General features: G+C 38.1%; 1 protein-coding gene across 1 annotated transcript in view; it reads left to right on the forward strand.

Annotated features, from left to right (window-relative positions):
* Positions 1-2,341: 2,341 nt before the first annotated feature.
* rims4 (regulating synaptic membrane exocytosis 4) overlaps positions 2,342-18,205 on the forward strand; it is a 40,838-nt gene continuing 24,974 nt past the window's right edge. The window contains exon 1 of the mRNA XM_016675093.1: positions 2,342-2,459. Within this exon, the coding sequence (XP_016530579.1) occupies positions 2,363-2,459 (97 nt within the window). The 5' untranslated portion in view covers positions 2,342-2,362. The remainder of the gene's footprint in view (positions 2,460-18,205) is intronic.

An 18,205-nucleotide genomic window follows, 5' to 3' on the forward strand; every position in this document is an offset into this window, starting at 1 on the left:
ATTTTCCCCACTTAAAAATCCTCTAATTGAATTATATTTCATATTGGGAAAGTAATTATTCCACATGTTCCCAACAGGGCACTTCTCACTCAGACTGCAGGTTTACTGGTGGTTAATAGTTTCTAAAAGCAGAATGGCAGGCAGATATTTTCATCTTTCATGAATAGATGAATTAATTATTTCCATTTATTGTTGCTGTTGTATAACTGATCCAGTAACTTTGTTCACTCTGCATATTTCATGTAAACAGAAATGGTTCTCCTGGTGGAGATCGAAGGTTTTGACAGAAAGGTCAACCACATTCTTGCTGCTGGTAACTTTGGGTGCATTCACTCCAGATCTGTTCAGCCTGTTTTAATCAAACTCCAGTCCATTTGTCTAGAAAGTCCGGTTTGTTTGGTGTGAATGCTAATTGAACTCTGGTCTCAATTCGATTAAAATTAACTCTGGTTTGGTTCCAATGCATATGTGAACTCCTAATGGTCCGGAGACCGCTCTAAAAGCACAAAATGGACTACACCGCAAGGCATTCTGGGTAAAGACAGCCAAAACAAACGTGCTAGCCTAGCATTAGCGGGAGAAATGTCTCGTGGTTTTTAGCCAAAGACTAAAGAGAAATCCTCCAACGGCTAAAATCTGATGCCTCCATCTTGTTTCCATCTGGTGAAGAAGGAAGTTGCTCTCAGTGTCTTCAGAGGTTTTTGTGTCGTTTCCTTCAGTGGTTCTTGGTGCAGCGCCCCCACAGGCCAGGAGGGGAACATGTTGGTTTGACTCAGAGCAGAGAGAGACAGAACCACAGCAACTGGAGGTGGAGCAGATGACGGAGTTTTGGTCCCAATGGAACTGAGTCTACCAGATTATCTGGCATAAAAACTCCTTAGTGAACTTTTTGTTTCCGTATGTCGGTGGAGGAACTCTGCCCCAGTGCTTCTGTCTTTTTGCCCAAGCCGTCTTTTGTCCTCTCTGCCCCTTCTAGCTGATTGAAGGTTTCTTCCTGGCCGTCTCCACCATCTCTACATCCTGAGTCAGGAGGTTGTGTTGCTGCTTTTGTGCTCATTGTATCTGTGTTGTAATGCATGTTTTAAACATCTTTGCTGAAAAAATGTTTGATCAGTTAAAGGAGGCAGCAGAGACACTATAAACTTGCACTGCCCTTCACCGCCTTGATTTCCTCCTAGCCACACCCACGTTCCCTCATCCATGTTTTGATTGGTCCAGCTGCCAGCAGCAGTCTGCTAACTCTCCCTCCTCCATCCCTCTATCCTTCATCCTCCCTCCCTCTCTGTCTCTGCCGCTCACCAGTGAATGAGTCCGCTCAGAGTCTCGCCGTTCCGTAGCGCAGCCTCTTCCTCTCTTTCTCTTCCACCGTTCTCTCTGTCCTTCCCTGCCTTTGGAGCAGACAGAGGAGCATCGGCACGGCAACGGAGCCACACAGGAGCAACGGAGAAGCCTGGAAACAAACGAGCTTCTGAACATTTCCAACATCAACACATGCATCCAACGTGAAACAGTTCCAAAGGCAGACCGGAGCAACAGATTGCTCTTTAGGTGCAACTGTTGCTGAAACTGATGGTGGCCCACCTGATCTGAGACGAAGCTGGCATCTGCGGATTTGGGAAGACAGTTTCTCTGAATGAAAGAAAAGCACTGACTCTGACCAAAGCAGGAGGAACCAGCACTGCCAGGCGACGAGAAGAGAGGTCTCTGATTCATCTGGGAAAGACGGTTCATGCAGGGCGTGAACATCACCTTTACCACCCCGTCATTCATCCTTCTGCAGAAACCAAAGATCACAAGTCATTTGGATGTGCAAAATAGATGGAGGATGTTGGTTCAGAGGTAAGCTCTGAATTGAGAAGAGCAACATCAAATCTAATTGTTGCAAAGATGCAGGTAAGGGCCACCAAGTGACGCCAGTAAATCCAACAGGAAATGACTTCTGAAGACCACAGAGGGTAAAAGAGCAGGATGGTTACAAGTATCTACTGAAGAACGAAACCAGGGAGACTCGCAATGACTGGCAGGTGTTCTTCTCCAACAAAAACTGCATGAACACGAAGAAAGAAAGCATTCGTATCTCGCTACACTACTTTATTTTTTCTAGGATGTTTAGCACCTGTGGAGCTTGCTTCTTTAAAAGCATTCAAGCCTTTCCTCCTCCGTAACTTTTGCTGCAGCTAAATCTGCACCGATTTAAGTCGGTGTTGACGTTGTTGTTCCGACTCTTCTTTTCGGGGTGAAGTGGATCTGCCGTGGGGGCAGCTGACAGCCGTCCAAAACGCCGCGAGCCGTACTCCGCGTGAAGAATGCCCAGCCGCGCTTGGCCAAGCCGGCCGACCCGGGCCCGACGGCGGGCCTATACATGGAGAGATCGCAGAGCCGCATCAGCCTCTCGGCGTCCTTCGAGGCCCTCGCCATCTACTTCCCCTGTATGAACTCCTTCGATGAGGACGATGGCGGTAAGTGGGCATGTACGCACAGTAGGCCTGCTGCAATAAGCAATTCATCAATTAATAAATTATTAATTTGAAATGAACTCAATAATTTTCATTTGCACGAGTTATTGTTACTCTTTTTCTTCCAAAAGCTGGATGATAAAAGTCTTCAGTTTGGTGTTTTGGTTTCAACTCGTCATTTTTTGAAGGACAATTTTGTCCTTCTAAAAATGTCTTATTTGTTGTTTTTGTTTAAAATGTCTTTCTGTTTGATTTTTCAGTATCTGTTCTTGCATTATTGTGCCTTTACTGTTATAATACTTGAAAATTATGTCAAAGCAATATTATCGGTTATTGCGATAATTTCTGGGCCGATTTATCCCAGAAGCAATCACATTTGTTCTAAGATTTCTCGATCCATTCAGCTTATTGTTGACCTGACTGTTTTCAGAGTTCAGTTGTTTTTAAATTACATTTTAATTCCAATTTTGGATCAGCATTTTTAAAGGACTTTGGTTTACAGTAAAGAAGTGAAGCTAAAATCTTCAGCTAATGAAAGGATTATACCTGAATCTATCATTTATCCACAGTAAAACATCAGTTTTTGTGCCTCCAGCTGCAGGTAAAGACGATGAAATGTTTTGGATTTCACAGTATCAAACAAAAATAAACTTAGATGAATTAACTAGTTCCTACATAAACCAGTGAACCGTTTTCATGACTTGGGTCTTAGTTGAACATTTACCACCATTTTTTGAAAATAGACATTCATTTTTACAATCAGGTGATTCTACTTCAGTGACATACATTCTGTTAAAATCGAGACATTTTGGATAAGTTTAGAGGAAGAGGAGGAGCCTGTATGAGTTTATGATGATGTAATGCTTTTTGATCTGGACTGGTATTATTGCTGAATTTTATTACTCCTGGTTTGCCGTCACACTAATCTGGTCTGGAAAACGGCAGTAGTAGATAATCTTTTCGATGCAGTCTGATGTGAGAGATGAAGGAAGATTTTTACTTGGATGTGGATCCCGTGGCATTTAGAGTAAAGTTTGAACTGTATTCTGCACATTATTCAACACTGGAACATGTTGAAATAAAATTGTGAAATATCATTATTATAACCAATAAGAGGTTAGAACAGTGGTACAGAAAAGCACAGAACGATTCACACCGTTTCAACACATTTTGCTACATTACAACAAAAACTTTCTTTATTTTATTGGGATTTTATGTGATAGGCTCAGAAAGTTGTGCATAATTTAGAAAGTGGAAGGAAAATGACTCATGGTTTCATTTTTTCCACAAATGAATAACTGAAGAGTGTGGTGTGCTTCTTCACTCTGATTCCCTGAGTCAATACTTTATCTGTTTGCATGTGAATGTGAGGTGAAAACTCAGCAAAATCCGATTTTTTTTCTTTTTTACAAATGATCTTCAAATCATTTGCATAGGCTTCATAGTTTTGCATTATGGTAGAAAGAAGCTACACGTTCTGGAAATCTTTAGGATTAAAGGTATAAATATTGTAACCTTACTCTGCAGCGTCTCTCATGTCTGTGTACGCGCTGCTTTTTGCTTCAGCAGCGTTTCTCGATCCAGCAGGCGGTGAGCGCTGCAGCTGAGCAGCTGATGCGTTGCGTGTGGAGAATGTCATGATATTTATTATGGCTGCCATGTTAATCTCTCTCCCAGTGCTGCAACCACAAGCCGTCTAATGTTTCTGGGTGGTTTCTAGTTTAAAGTGGCCTTCAGCACAAACACACATTTAAAACATTTTAACCTCTTAGTCGTTGTTTTAATCACGTCTTCTTCTGTTGCATTCGGAGGTCACCAGCAGACCAACCATCCCAGACACACCGCTCCACCAACCCTCTGCTTATCGTACTTCACCACATCCATAAACCTCCCTGGTCCCTTTTGCTCCTGCCTGGCAGCCATGCATCCACCATCACTTATCTAACATGCCTCTTCTTTGCACATCTAAGCTAAGACTCTGTAATGTTGTCTCTAAACAGCTCCACTAGGTTCTTTAAGTTATTTCCATTGTGGCTACTCCCAAAATCAGAACATCTTCTTTTCTGCCTCCAAACCAGATTATAGTAAATCTCATTACTGTCATGAAACCTTTTCTTTCATTCTTCCACAGACTCATCTCCATCACACCAGTTCTTTTCTTGTTTTCATGGACTTTCCTTCATGTTTCCAGAGTTCACTCTGTTTCCTGAGCTCCTGCTGGTTCTTAGTTTGATACTTTGAATCATTGCAACTACAGATAATAAGCAGGTAGAAATTGTAAACTGGATTAATATCGATCAGAGAGGAACATTTAAACTGCAGATATTACCTGGCATCATTGGTAAAATCAGTGCAGCTGACAAACTCAGTGATCCTCTCAGTCTCTTGGAAGATGGATCATCTTCTGGTGCCGATTAGGGTTAGGGTTCATATTTCTACCCTCTCCTTAGAACATATAAATACTCTTCACTACTGTTTTTCTTTTTCTTTGTTGATGCTTTTGTTTTCAGTTTATTTTGTTTGTATATAACTTTGTTTTTGCTTTTATTTCACTACGTTCAATAAAGTCAAACCAAACCGAATTAATGTTTTTACATGTTTTTTTCTTGCAGATATGACAGTTTTATTTTTAATATAAATATTTACTGTAAACTACACTACTTTTAGCTATTCTTTAAATTCTGTCATAAATCATAGGCTATGGATGTTGTTATACATGTTAAATTATTTTTTTATCCCTTCCATCAGATGAAAATTGGCCTCTCTGGGTAAATCTGGCATATTTACCTGAATATTATTAACTGATTAATTCACACTGTCCACTTCATGAGATAAATAAAATTCATAGCAACTTTGAAACTACAACTTTTCACAACCTTTAAAAAGTTTTATACCTTGATACTGGTAATGTATTGAAGCCCAAGAAATATTTATGAGTGTATTTTAAAACTAATAACTCAGAGACACACAGATGGTGTAAGAAAAATTAAGGTGACATTGATCAGGTCATTACCAAATAAGGTTTATTTTCATTGATTATAATAAAAACAATGCTGAGCGTTTTGTTTGTGGAGTTTTGCTTCTTGCAGGTTTTGTCATGTCTGGACACAGATTGTGAAAATGGGACTTTATGTGCTCAGATGATGCTCAGCAGCTACACACAGATTTGACAGAAGTGTATGAGGTAATCAGAGCGAAGCGGCAGGCCGTGGTTTGTGGCTCTCAGACTAATTAAATGCTAATATGGTTGCTGATTGTGGCTGACTGCAGCTAAATAGAGGCCTGATTGCAGGTTAATTCTCGCTCTCCGCCTCTCTGTCTCTGCATCTCTCTGTCAGACTTTCATCCTCTCCGAGTCATTTGCCCTCCATGGTTTGAAAACCCGGTTTGCAGGTTAATTCTGTCCTTCCTTCACAAATTGCCTTTTAATTGCTTTACCACTTGTTTTCTCTCCACTCCCATTGCTCTCCCTGGTCCCGTTCACGCCTGCGTTAGCGCCCGTCTGCTGCAGTATTCATAAAGTTGAGATGAGTTGAGAGTTGGTTTTAATGCTTCAGACATGAAATGAGATCAAGCACCTCCAAAGGGAGCGCGGTCAGGTTGTGGCTACATCTTAGCAAGATGTACGAGGAAAAAACTTTGACTATAAATAAATGATCAGCTGCTGGCTTGTGCACCGCTACTTTGAAACCCACATTTATTCATACTGGCAACGTGACTGTGAGATTTCTAAACAATCCACTGTGTCAGAGTCCGGCTCCGTGGTAGATTAATTTAACTTATGTAGCATTTCTAGTTCAACTTAGGCCTGTCACAATGACAAATTCTGATGAACCATAAATTGTCACAGAAGTTATTACGATAATATTGTTGTTTTTGAGACCATTTTTGATCAATATAAAGGTAATAATGCAAGAACACATTCTCAAAGATCAATAAACATTTAACACTGCAACTGGAATACATTTTAAATATCCAAAATAAATAAACAAAACAGAAACAAGAAATAAAATGAATTGTGAAGTGAATAATCCTTTAAAAGAGGCCAAGACAGACTGAAAACTTTTATTATCCAGTTTTTAGTAAGAAGAGAGAAACAAAAATTATTGAGCTCGTTTTGATATATCATGTCATTAAATGATTTATTGTGACAGGCAACATTTACACTGCAGTCTCAGACACTGACACACAGATATAAAGCTACACTTGGACTTAAATGAGGGTTTTATGTAAAATTGTCTTTTTTGAGCTTTATGTCAGGTTATAATGTGATTCTGTCATTAAAACTTACCAGGATTGTTGCTTTGATTCATGTTTAAAGAATCCTTGAATCTCCTGTGGCAACCATTCAGGGATGCCTTGACCTTTGCTCCTTCTCTGAGCTGCAGCCTCACAGATCCTGCAGACTAGCGGCAGCAGCGATTAGTAAACACCTGGTGGAAGTGTGAGTCTCTGAGCTTCTCTTATGAGCTATTCTCAGTCCAACATTCCTGAGAATGGTTCTGAACGGCATATTGGAACGGTATTGTTGTGGTGATGTGCTGAAGGCGTCTTTAAGCTCAGCAGCACATCGAGGGGTGGTGGAAGGGGTTTACAACCATCTGATTGTAAGACGGTTGATAGGTCATGATCAAGAGTCTTTGTCACTTTTTCTTTAGCTGCTCAGCTCTCACTCTCAGTGGCTCCACCCTGCACACAGCAGAACCTTGTTTTGATTGGTAGTTTTAACTGGCCAATCACAAGGGAGAATTTTGGATCGTACCATTCCGTGAAAACAGCAGGGGGGACAAACATGGCAGTCAGCTCCAGAGTCTGTCCGTCTTCTCAGGAAGAGAGTGTCACAATAAAACAAAAAACTTAAATATGACTGACACAAAGCGACACCTGGTTGCAGTTTGAAGATATTTCATAACATCATAATAAATTATTATTTCATTTACTGGATATGTTTCTAGTGTTAAATAGAAATGACGGTTAATTAAAATACTACACAAAGTGAGAACCCTGTTTATGTAACAGATCAAATACATAAAACTGGAGCATAATTTCACAAATCACTGAACTTCATATTTGCCACATTAAGCTAAAATATGAGGCTACAGACAATAATAAATTACAGTCGGCTCTTAAAAAGTTAAAAAGTCCAGAAATCACACACTATGCAGGCAACTATTTTTAGTTCAACTTTCCTTTATTGGTCAAAAATAACTTCTAAATGATGACTTCAAGACGTGATATAAGAATAAATGAGAATAAACATATAACATTAATGCTCATGTCTCTGTAATCTCACTGATGATCGCTGTCGGCTGCTGTATGTGTTATCTATCACCTCAGGTGTTTGGTTTCTACTTGACAGACTGACTGTGGAGATGAATCACCTGCCTTAAGTCGTACATGTAAGACATGACAAATTGAATGTTCACTCAGGCAGCCATCGATCCCCCGTTTCGCCGCCCTGATCAGCATTCAGCATCTGAAGGACAAACGTAAAAAGGTTCCCAGGAATCTAATAGGTTTCTAAGAATCGGAGCTTTATTTGGTCTCTTTCTCATGTTTTGCTTCTCATTGTCAGTTTTCACACTTTTTTGTTGAATGTACACTTGTTGCAGTCAGCTGTGTTTCTGTGCATGGAAATGGAGAGAAAAAGGAAGTGTTTCAGTTTAGCACAGTGAAGGAGGCGCGCTTTTCATTCTGTTTCCTCCTTCAGAGAGGAAAATCCAAGCTCTGGTTTTCGGATGGGTTTCTTCCTGTTTGGCTGCTAAATTATGACCCAAGGCAGCAAATCAAACTGGTTTTATTTCACAATTCTGGGAAAACATAATTCACTTTGCAGGAAGGTTTATAAGTAATGGCTGAATGTAGCTCATCTAGACCTTCATCTTTTATAGGATTTCTGATTGTTGTAGGTGTGAACCAATGAAATAAATTATTCTAAACACTAAACTTCAATATTCAAAATGAAAGATAAAGCAGAATTGTGTCCTTATAGCTGAATACTCACAGTCTGGCGTTTGGGGTATGAATGTGATGAAAATATCAGCGTTAAGCAGGAATAATTCAGTGAGAATTTCTGAAATTCACACAGAATAGACTGTTATGAAATGAATCCAAACCAAACAGTTCAGATGTGGAACCACAAATTAATGCTGCAGATATAAAATCTTCATTGAATTATTTCTGGAAAAATGTTGATGTTTGTTCAAGTTCTGCAAATCTCAGCTTTAAGGGCAACATAATGAAGATAAAAAACTAAATAATGTAACTTCAGTTTTTTTCATTGTCTCATTGAGCTAAAAACTGAAACTAAATTGAATAGCTCTGGTTTTAACATCAGAGTCCAGGAATCAACGTTTCATCTCGGTTAGGAGCTTAATCTACAATCCAAGATAAATCTGTGTTTTATTAACACTCAAATATTTTATTTTCAAACACTAAATAACTGACTAAGAAGGAAACTTCAGGGTGTTTTTTTTATAAAACATTTATTCCATTATGCTTGAAACAAATTATATCTGGATAAACTCATTTTTTTCTGTGTGATATTTATCAAGGGATGCATTTCTGGCAGCTTCTTGGACAAAATGTTATTTCATTATTTCTCAAACACAGTTAGAAAAAGTCATTTCTTAGTTTCAGAAATTCACAGGAAGAATTTCAACAATAATTATTTATCTAAAAAGAGTTTCAGTGTGTCATTAAGCTGAGTTTTTGGTCTAATGTAGAATTACTGTTTTTGCTACTTTTCCTGCAAAACAGAAACTATTCCGATGAAAATGTAAATATCTGAAAGAAAAATATTTTCCATGGAAAGTTATTCATCATTTGTTTTAATACCCCTCTTGTGTAATATGACTCAAAGAGTTGCAGCTGATTTACTTCATTTTCTGTAAATTGATTCCCTCTTCTGTCACTTTCTGTGTCTTGAAAATTTTGATGATTTTATATTTTATTTAAGTCTTAACTTTATTTTCCACCTTAAACCCACACAGAGGCCAGTCAGATGCAGCAAGGGAAGCATTAGAATAAAAATAAAGAACAGCTGGGAGGCTCCTACCCACTGGGCTGATGAATGTGGTTAATGTTGTACAGGAGCAGATAATGAGACAGAAATTCATACGAAGCTGATGATGTCAAAGAGTTGCAGCGTAGTGAGGAAAAAGATGTCAGACTGAGAGAAAACAGACAAGTCTCCCAAGTTCTTCTGAGCTGAAGAGACGACCCAGGAAAGTCAGGATTAAAAAATGGACTGCTTGGAAAGGAGGTCTACTCTATAGGGAGAAGGAGGAAGAGGAGGAGGAGGAGGAGGAGGAGGAAATGGGGGTAAAGAGGAGCTGCAGGTGTTCATTTGTTACATTGAGCAGGTACGGCAGCCAGGAGGGCATTTTTCACTGTGTTGTAGTTTAATCCAGGAACAGCAGCTGTGCTTGTTTCCCACCATGAACTCCAAACGCAGCAGTGCACATCAGCGACTCCACTTTCCACTGAGACGTTCCACTTCCTCACCCAGACGTTAAAATATACACCACAGAGAGCCGGGGGCAGATTCAAGTCCTTCCCACTGTACGCTGCTTACAGCTACAGAAACATGACATATGGGTTATTTAACATGGAATATTTTTTCTTCGAATGTTTTTAATGGCTCATCATAAAACATTGAGCACTATGTGCTAAACCTACCTGAAATTTATTTAAGAGGAAGTATTATGTGTTTTGCAGGGACAGTGTGTACATTTTATACCATAATTAAGTAACCATCTTATCTTCAGTTGTTATAAAAATGTGATATATTTGACTCAAAATAAATTTGCTGATGTAACACCTTGAAATTGGGGCTCTGTCTCTTTAAGAAGCTCCTGTTCTTTCTGAATCTCCAGCTTCAGGAAGTTATCCCAACATGGCTCCTCTGTTAACGAAGACATTAACTGTCCCTCATGTTTCTGGATACGACTGAGCTCAAAGAAATAAACCCAGTTTAGTCAAAGGTTTGGAAAAATTTGAGTTATTTTTGATTTAACAAGCTCCAGTGACCTCTGCGCTGGTCAGAGAGACTTAAGACCTGGTTTAAATAAAAACCAAGAGTGTTCCCTTTAATACGATACCAAACACTACAACTGGACATGCATCAGAATCAAAAAGCAGAATTTGTCCAAAGGGATTGTTAACCTTCTGAGCTGAGGACCTGTTTGCATCCTGATGTGAGATTATGCAGATATGATTACAGACATGAAAGACTGAATAATCCTACGAGCAGGAAGCAGCAGCGTAAAACATAAAGCAGAAGTGAAACTGACACAAGCTTTAACGGGAGACAAAACCGAGCAAAAGGATCCGTGAGATTCCTCTTTAAAAGTGCAATTAGAAAATGATTCACTTAGCGGCAGAGCTGGTGGAGAGCCGGGCTTTGTGTGGCCGTGACAGGAAGAAAACGTGAATATGTTGATCCGACATCCACATCCCATTGTCTCTGATGACAGCTTAAATCCTGTCCTTCTGCTTCAGCACACAACGTTGCTCTGGTTTGTCCTTTAGAGGTGAAACAGAAATATTAGTCAAGAGTAGATCTAGATGATTTGACCCATTGTTCCTGGAGTTTGTCTTTTTTCCGTCTTCTCATCGGGATCTTCTCTCCCTCTTTCTTCTGTAAACTCACTGATAAACATCGTCTCTGTTTTCTGATCTGACTGCTGATGATCTTTGCTCTTTTATCTGTTATTTTTTTCAGTCTTCAGGGTTTGACCTGCTGAATTAATCAATCAATGACATCAAATCACTTCACTGAAACGGAACAATAAAAAAACAATGGATCTTCATTCAAAATAATGACATTTTCATGAATTCAGGTTAACTATCCATAACTGTCGCCTCACTTTGTTGAAACTATATGAACAATGTGACATTGTTATTAAAATGTGGAAGAGGAAACTTTCAATGTTTCAGCTTTGGATAAATTGATGCGGATCATGGGTAACGAAAAATGTTTTACTTTTTTGGTATTTTTTCTGGTCCATAAAAAATTTAACAAAAACAAGCATCCAGTTCATTTTTGTTCATTTTCTTTTAATTCAAACATAAAATGTAGCAAATGTTGATCATAAAATACATGAACAGTAAATCTTCTGATGTAGGTATAAACTGAATGTCCATATTTATGTCCATGACCTTTACAGGGATTGTAAAGAAATTAAACTTTTCCACATTTTGTCTTGTTAAAACTCTGGGATCACTCGAAGTTCATGCAAAGATTTGAAATGGGTTTAAATGGAAGATGATTTCAAATAAAAAAAAACAGAAAAACGTAGCATTAAAAAGATTTAAGTTTGTTTTCACTTCCTTTAACTGGAGGAGCCTGAAAGCAGTTTAACCTGAAACTATTCACCTCAACAAATTTAGATTTAAAAATATTCTCAACATTGGTAGAAATGACACAAAGAAAATTTTCAGAGTTGATTCAAATAAACTTTACACTGTGTGAGTGTAGTTCACTAATAATGAACACTTAATATTTACCTTATTGAATATGAAGGAATCAAACTATCTGGATGTGATTATTTACTAAGTAAATAATTAATATCTACAGCCCTCACATCTCTGGCCTAGAAGCAATAAACCTGGAATTTATTTATTTGTTTTTATATTTCATACAATACTGTTTCAGTATTTCTATATTCACTTGTATTTTTTTGTATATATAGATTTTTATATTGGTTCTGCTCTGTCCTCTGTACTGCTGTAACAATGTAAATTTCCCCACTGCGGGATTAATAAAGGAATATGTTATCTTGAACAGCAGAAGTTTGTATTTTTCAGCAGCTCTACCACGAGGAATAAATAAATAAATAAATAAATAAATAAATAAATAAATAAATAAATAAATAAATAAATAAATACATTCACCTGGCAGGTCTGGCCAGTGGATGGTAGCCGGCTGCATTATGGGCCGTATGGCTGAGCAAAAACATGGGAAAACAGAAGGGAGTACATTTTCTGAAAGGTTTTTCTCTCATAAATCCTGACAGTTGGCTTTTTGTTTTTAAATGCATTTATTTAAAGCAGATGGATATGAGCTGGAAATTATGGTGGGAATGTGTAAATATTCAGCGCACCATATGACATTTTTTTAATTTAATCTTTTATGAAATATATATTCACTCTGTTACTTTAGTGGAATAGCTTAAAGGGGAGCATTTAGAAAGTGTTTGTATTATTTTATTTATGCATTTTTAAGCACATCTAAACTGAAGATTCCTGGAAAAGTAACATTGTGTTTTAAATTTACCTTAATTGATCATAAGTTTATCATATAACACAGGGACGTCCAAACCTGGAACAAAATCGTTCATTCAGAAAAACTCACAGCTTAACAAAAATAAAGAAAACTAAAATCAAGCAAATAAAATAGATTTTTTTGTGTTTTTATTGTAGAAAAGTAAAGTTATCTGAAAGTCAGTAAAATCTCTTAATAAACATGGTTCTATTATTATCATATTTTGGTTATAGAAAGACAATCATTTTTTTTCTATTATGAGGAAATGATGTTGGTAATAATTTCACCCTGATATTAAAATAAAAAGTCAGCAAATCATTCTCAACCTGCTGTTGGAGGGCCGCACCAACTCAGTCCAAGGACCACAAACGGCCCCCGGGCCGCACGTTGGACCCCCTGACGTAACGCCTCTTCTGGAAGAAAACAAAATCTTCCAGGCTTGATTGGTACCAGTTAATTCAACCTGGATAACGAATACAGACGAGTTCAATCCCCAGAGACGGTGCGGACCGGCTGCTGGTAAAATGGCTCAGAACATTTCAGGTTCTGTTGGTTCCCGTCTGAACTGGACTCATCGCTGTAGCATAAAGATGCTGTTTGCTTTGATAAGATCCTGGATTCATGAGGTTTAGATATTAAGCACACATTAGATTTTGTGCTTAAAGCTGTCATTAAAAACACCAGCAATCCTCTTTTTCAGACGCTGTTCATTAGATTCAGTGTCTGGAAGTAACTAAATATTATCTGTGGTGTCATCAAGCCTTATTAACGAAGCTAATTGAATCTGATGCTGCTCTAATTTGCTGACTTCACCTCCCATGTGTTCAGACATCAGAATATTTCGGTTTTACCAGAACTGTGACATTCAGCATGATACTAAAATCATCTCCTGTTAAACACCTTATTTGCAGAAACAAGGTGCATTAGCCGCTGTGGCGGAGCTCCTTCCAAATGACGGGCCGTGATGTGAGCGTTTCTCTGAAGCAGGGAGGCATAAAGCTGATGGCTGAGCTGTAAAAGAAACACTTTCCTCCTCCAGCTGTATTTTACGGCTAAATGGAGCCTGAGGTTATTCAGCAACGTGTGTCTGTTCCTCACAGAGTTTATGAGAGCTTGGAAAGCAGTCAGAGGCATAACATTTGCTGTCATTATGTAGCTTAAAGATACAAACACTAAATCTGATAATGACTTGAGAGATTCCTCCATTTTCTGCACAGCTGGTTGTTTAAAACTCTTCACAGTTTAATGCGACCTTGTCTTGGACTAAACAACAACAAAACCAATTCAGCTTCCTTCAGGTAACTTGTGTTTCAGTGTCTGTTGATAATTTACCTTCTCTGGAAAACTTGGAGTTGGAGAAAATCTAATGTTTTGTGTAAATCGTGCAGCTTTTTCTTTTCACCTCATGGGAGAATAACCTCTGGATGCAAATTATATTCTGTTTGAAAAAAGAAACTATGCAACTTTGAAACATCTGGGAGTACAATTCAACAACCAAATGAGTTTTCCTTTTTCCAGTGGCTCCTCACTATAAGGCTACTGTTTTTCTCTTATGTCCACACGCAAAGCATCCTGTACTTCTTGTTTTAAAGAAGCTATTAGAAGATTATTTTTTTTATCAGCAGATTCCCTGATTATGGGTTTAAATAAAGAAAAAGTTACCATTAAAATAAATTGATATTTGTTTGTTTTTTCTGAAGTTTTGCAAATCAGTTCAGTGATGTCACTGACAGGATATGTGAATATTTTCAGATTTTCCACCTGAAAACATCCATTATTTTTGTACACATCGTATTTTAAAGATTCATAGATTGTGGAGTTTTTAAAATCTGTTAAAATGTCCTTTTGTAGCTCCTGACTGCATATTGTTTGCACAACAATGAGATCAGGTGTGTGCACATCTGATCTAAGATGTTAAATTTATTTCACCTGCTAAAGTGTTTTAATCAGTAAAACAATCTAATTTTTGCTAACAGTTTAGAAAGTCATAAAACACTGGAGCATGCTGATTTATTCACTTTTTGTTTTTATCTCTCCAGGTTCTGTTGACATGATATCAGGTTTTCTTCTTGTATAGCAGGAGAAAATATGAGCTTCAATTTTATGTCCAAATAAATGAAATCTCATAGACTTTCACATCCTGTTCTCCTTCATTTTCCTCCTTCACTTCGTTGTTTAAAGCCACCAACTTAAGATGAGTTCAAACTAAAAAGCAGCCAGCCTCCTGCAGAGGCTCGTTCTCTCAGGGAAGATGAATTTTGGCTCAGATGGAATATAAAGATCAGTTAATCAGTTTGTTAAATTGCCCCAGTGACAGAACACTTAATGTTCAGAAGAGCAGAAACGTGTCATCGTTCTCTTATTATTGTGCTTATCGACGCTGTCATCCCTCTGTTCGATCTCTCTCTGTCTTCCTCTCTCTGCTGTCACTCAGACTCTTTCTTGTACTTATTAATTTGGGCTCTGTCTCTTTTGTGTTTTGCCATCTTGACAGGTTTTTTTCCCCCTCCTTCTCTTCCTGTTTGCTTCTGCCTTTCTCTTCTTTCTGTCAACATTTAACCGGAGATCGTATCTAAGTTTGCTTCCTCCCAGAATATGGAGTTTAGATCAAAGCAATTAGAGGATTCTGTTTTAAATATGGTTTAATGTGCTGGAGATGATGTGACATTATTCCAAATATGAGCGTCAAGCTCTTCCTCTAGAAATATATTTACATTTTTTCAACTCTTTTTGGATGACCTAATAAACATTAAAAACAAAACCTGAGGCAGTGATTTAAAAAAGGAAATATGATACATTTTAATTGGAGAATTGAGATGCTACACTTAAAATGAACATTTAAAAACACTTTTATCAGAGTTTGAGATCTGAGAATCAGCAGCCGAGTTTCTATCTGTGTGTTTATTAAAGATTTTATTTTGGCTCCACCAAAGTGGAGATGGAAACACTTTTGTTGCCAAACTCTTCCCCATCCATTGGTGGATCAAAACTCAGAACTATATTAGAACATGAATAAAGACAAAGTGGAATAAATTAATTAACAGAGAGGTTTTTCAAAGGAGATTTAATATCTGATCTTTTTAATAGGCTCTTATTTGAAAGCGTGTCCCAGACAAACGTTGCAGTAATATTTATTTTGCTGATCGAAATTCTAACATTCCTTTTGTTCCTGCTCTTTGCAGCCTCGTTATGGTGCAGCTGTTAGGAAAACATGATGAGGGTTAAAGTTGCTTCAGCGATTCGACTCAAACAGAGAAAACAAACTTAAACCCCAAATAATGAGAAGTCTCTCCATCTACTCAACAGAATAAATGAAATGTTTCCATCTGAACAACAGAAAGATTCATTTCTGTTCAGCTGCTTTAATGTCAAAGTAACTTGAGATGCTGCATGGAGCCACAGTTATATTAAGGAGCCAGAAAGCCTGGCACTTTACTAGTTAACACTTATTGCAGTCCAGGAAGTTCTTTGCATAGAGAGTAAAACTCTGAGAACACATTTTTTGCGGAGCACTCAGCAGTGCTGTTAATTTTTTAAAACGATCTGAGAAATGCTTACCTACCCATAAGGCAATTAGCTCTACGTCTGAAACGTTCTGCTTTGTCCACCTTTTCTGCTGCCAAGAGGTTTTAACAGGCTGCTTCCTATTCATCTCCGGTCTTAGTCATCACCAGTCATCATCTGTGGCGCTTCAACCAGGAAAGTAATTTCTTTTTTTAGTGCTTCACAGGATCCTCTCCCTCAGACAAGCAACTTCTGCCAGATTTTCTCTTTCTGTAATGAACAAGTCGACGGTGGAAGAGCAAATCTACCGGCTGCATTTACACGATACGTCCACTGTTAGACACTTCTGCTCTGTTCATGTCTTCTTGCTGCAAAAATATAAAATAGACCAAAGAACGTCTGGATTTCTTTCTCATAATCTGAACTAACAGATTGAGGCAGTTAAGTAAATTTAGCTCCAACAAATCTTCCCTCAGGCAGCTTTAGATGTCTGTGTCTTCTTCCTAAGCTCAGGGTGATAAATTAGGCCAAACTAAAATATATCTGCTGCTTGGAGCAGAGTTTTAACCCGACTACCACATGGAGCATCAGAGTAAAGAAGCTTTGGAGGTAAAGCAGCCTCAGGTGTGGAGGAGACCGTTTCAAAAGATGTCTTCATGACAACAACAACAAAAACACCAAACATCCATGCTTAAATCTAATCTTTTCTGCAGAGTGATCTGTCCTAGATGGAGGTGATACAGTTTCATATGACTAAGATGTGAGTCATGAATTGATTGAAGCAAATGTCAATTATCAAAGACGTCTAGACATCACAAAACGCAGATCGGTCAAATAAAAGGTTTCTGTCTTATTGAATTACAATCTTATCTGAAGCCCAAAACTTGACTTGTGGCAAAAAGCAGTAAAATAAAAAAGGGTTTGAATGAAGACAAATCAGCAAACATGGATGTTGGTTTTAAGTTTCAAACAGCAGAGATTCAAACCTGAACCAACAGAAACTCGTCTGTTGTGACCAACAGTTCAGCTTTAGGACATTTATCCAACCAAAAGGAAATCTTTCCTGCCCTTTTTTCCTTTTGCTGAATCTACGGCAAAAGGTTTCCTAAGGTCATCCTGTACAAATAAACATCCATAGTGTCTGCTTTTGGCTATTTAAAGTAATGATTTCTATGGAAAGAAAATGTCTGATGAATTTGTTTTGAAGTCTTAAACTTTTACTTCAGGCTGGACAGGATGCAAAGAAACGGTCAATGTTGAAACGTCAGAACTCAGCAGAAAAGACAAAGTGAACAAATAAATTAAAGTTAGAGACACAAAAATGCAAATCTTTCTCAGAAAAACGTTGATTCTCTGCCAATAAAAATTAGATGAGCCCTAGAGAGGGGCGTCAGTGAGTTTAGTTTGGAGAAATGGAAAGAATAATTGATTACATCTTTGCTAAAAATAATCAAACTTTATGAACTTTCAAGTTGAACTCCCCTCTCACTTTTTCCAATATGGCTCCTGCACATAAAAGACACAGGAAATATAATACTAAGAATTATTTTCTTTCTGATTGTAGCCATTTAAGTCATGATTTCTGTGCAGCATTTTGTTCTGAATAAGTTTATTTGTGCTTGAGCGCATAAAAAGCAGAGTGATCGTTATCCTTTGTCTGCCTGGTTTCTGCGCGGTGGAGTTGGAGGAACATCGTCCCTAAATCTGACTACAGGAAACATGGAAGACACTGAATCACTGCTGGGTTTGAGATGTTCATCGTGAACTCACTCTCCTGTTTAACTGATAGTGGATAATAAATAACTTTGTCTTCATTTTCAGTTACACATCAGACAGAATAAGGATCCTATCTGAGCTGTTAAAGAGGAGATTTGTAATATTCTGATATTTAGTGCAGAAGGTGGGAATCCCATCTGGGTTCTGCTCTAAGAGGCTGAAGTCAGTGTGACACAGCTGGACACTGCAGCAGGTCATTTAC

This window comes from Poecilia formosa, unplaced genomic scaffold (genome assembly GCF_000485575.1).
Source record: "Poecilia formosa unplaced genomic scaffold, Poecilia_formosa-5.1.2 Scaffold106, whole genome shotgun sequence".
Classification (NCBI taxonomy): domain Eukaryota; kingdom Metazoa; phylum Chordata; class Actinopteri; order Cyprinodontiformes; family Poeciliidae; genus Poecilia; species Poecilia formosa.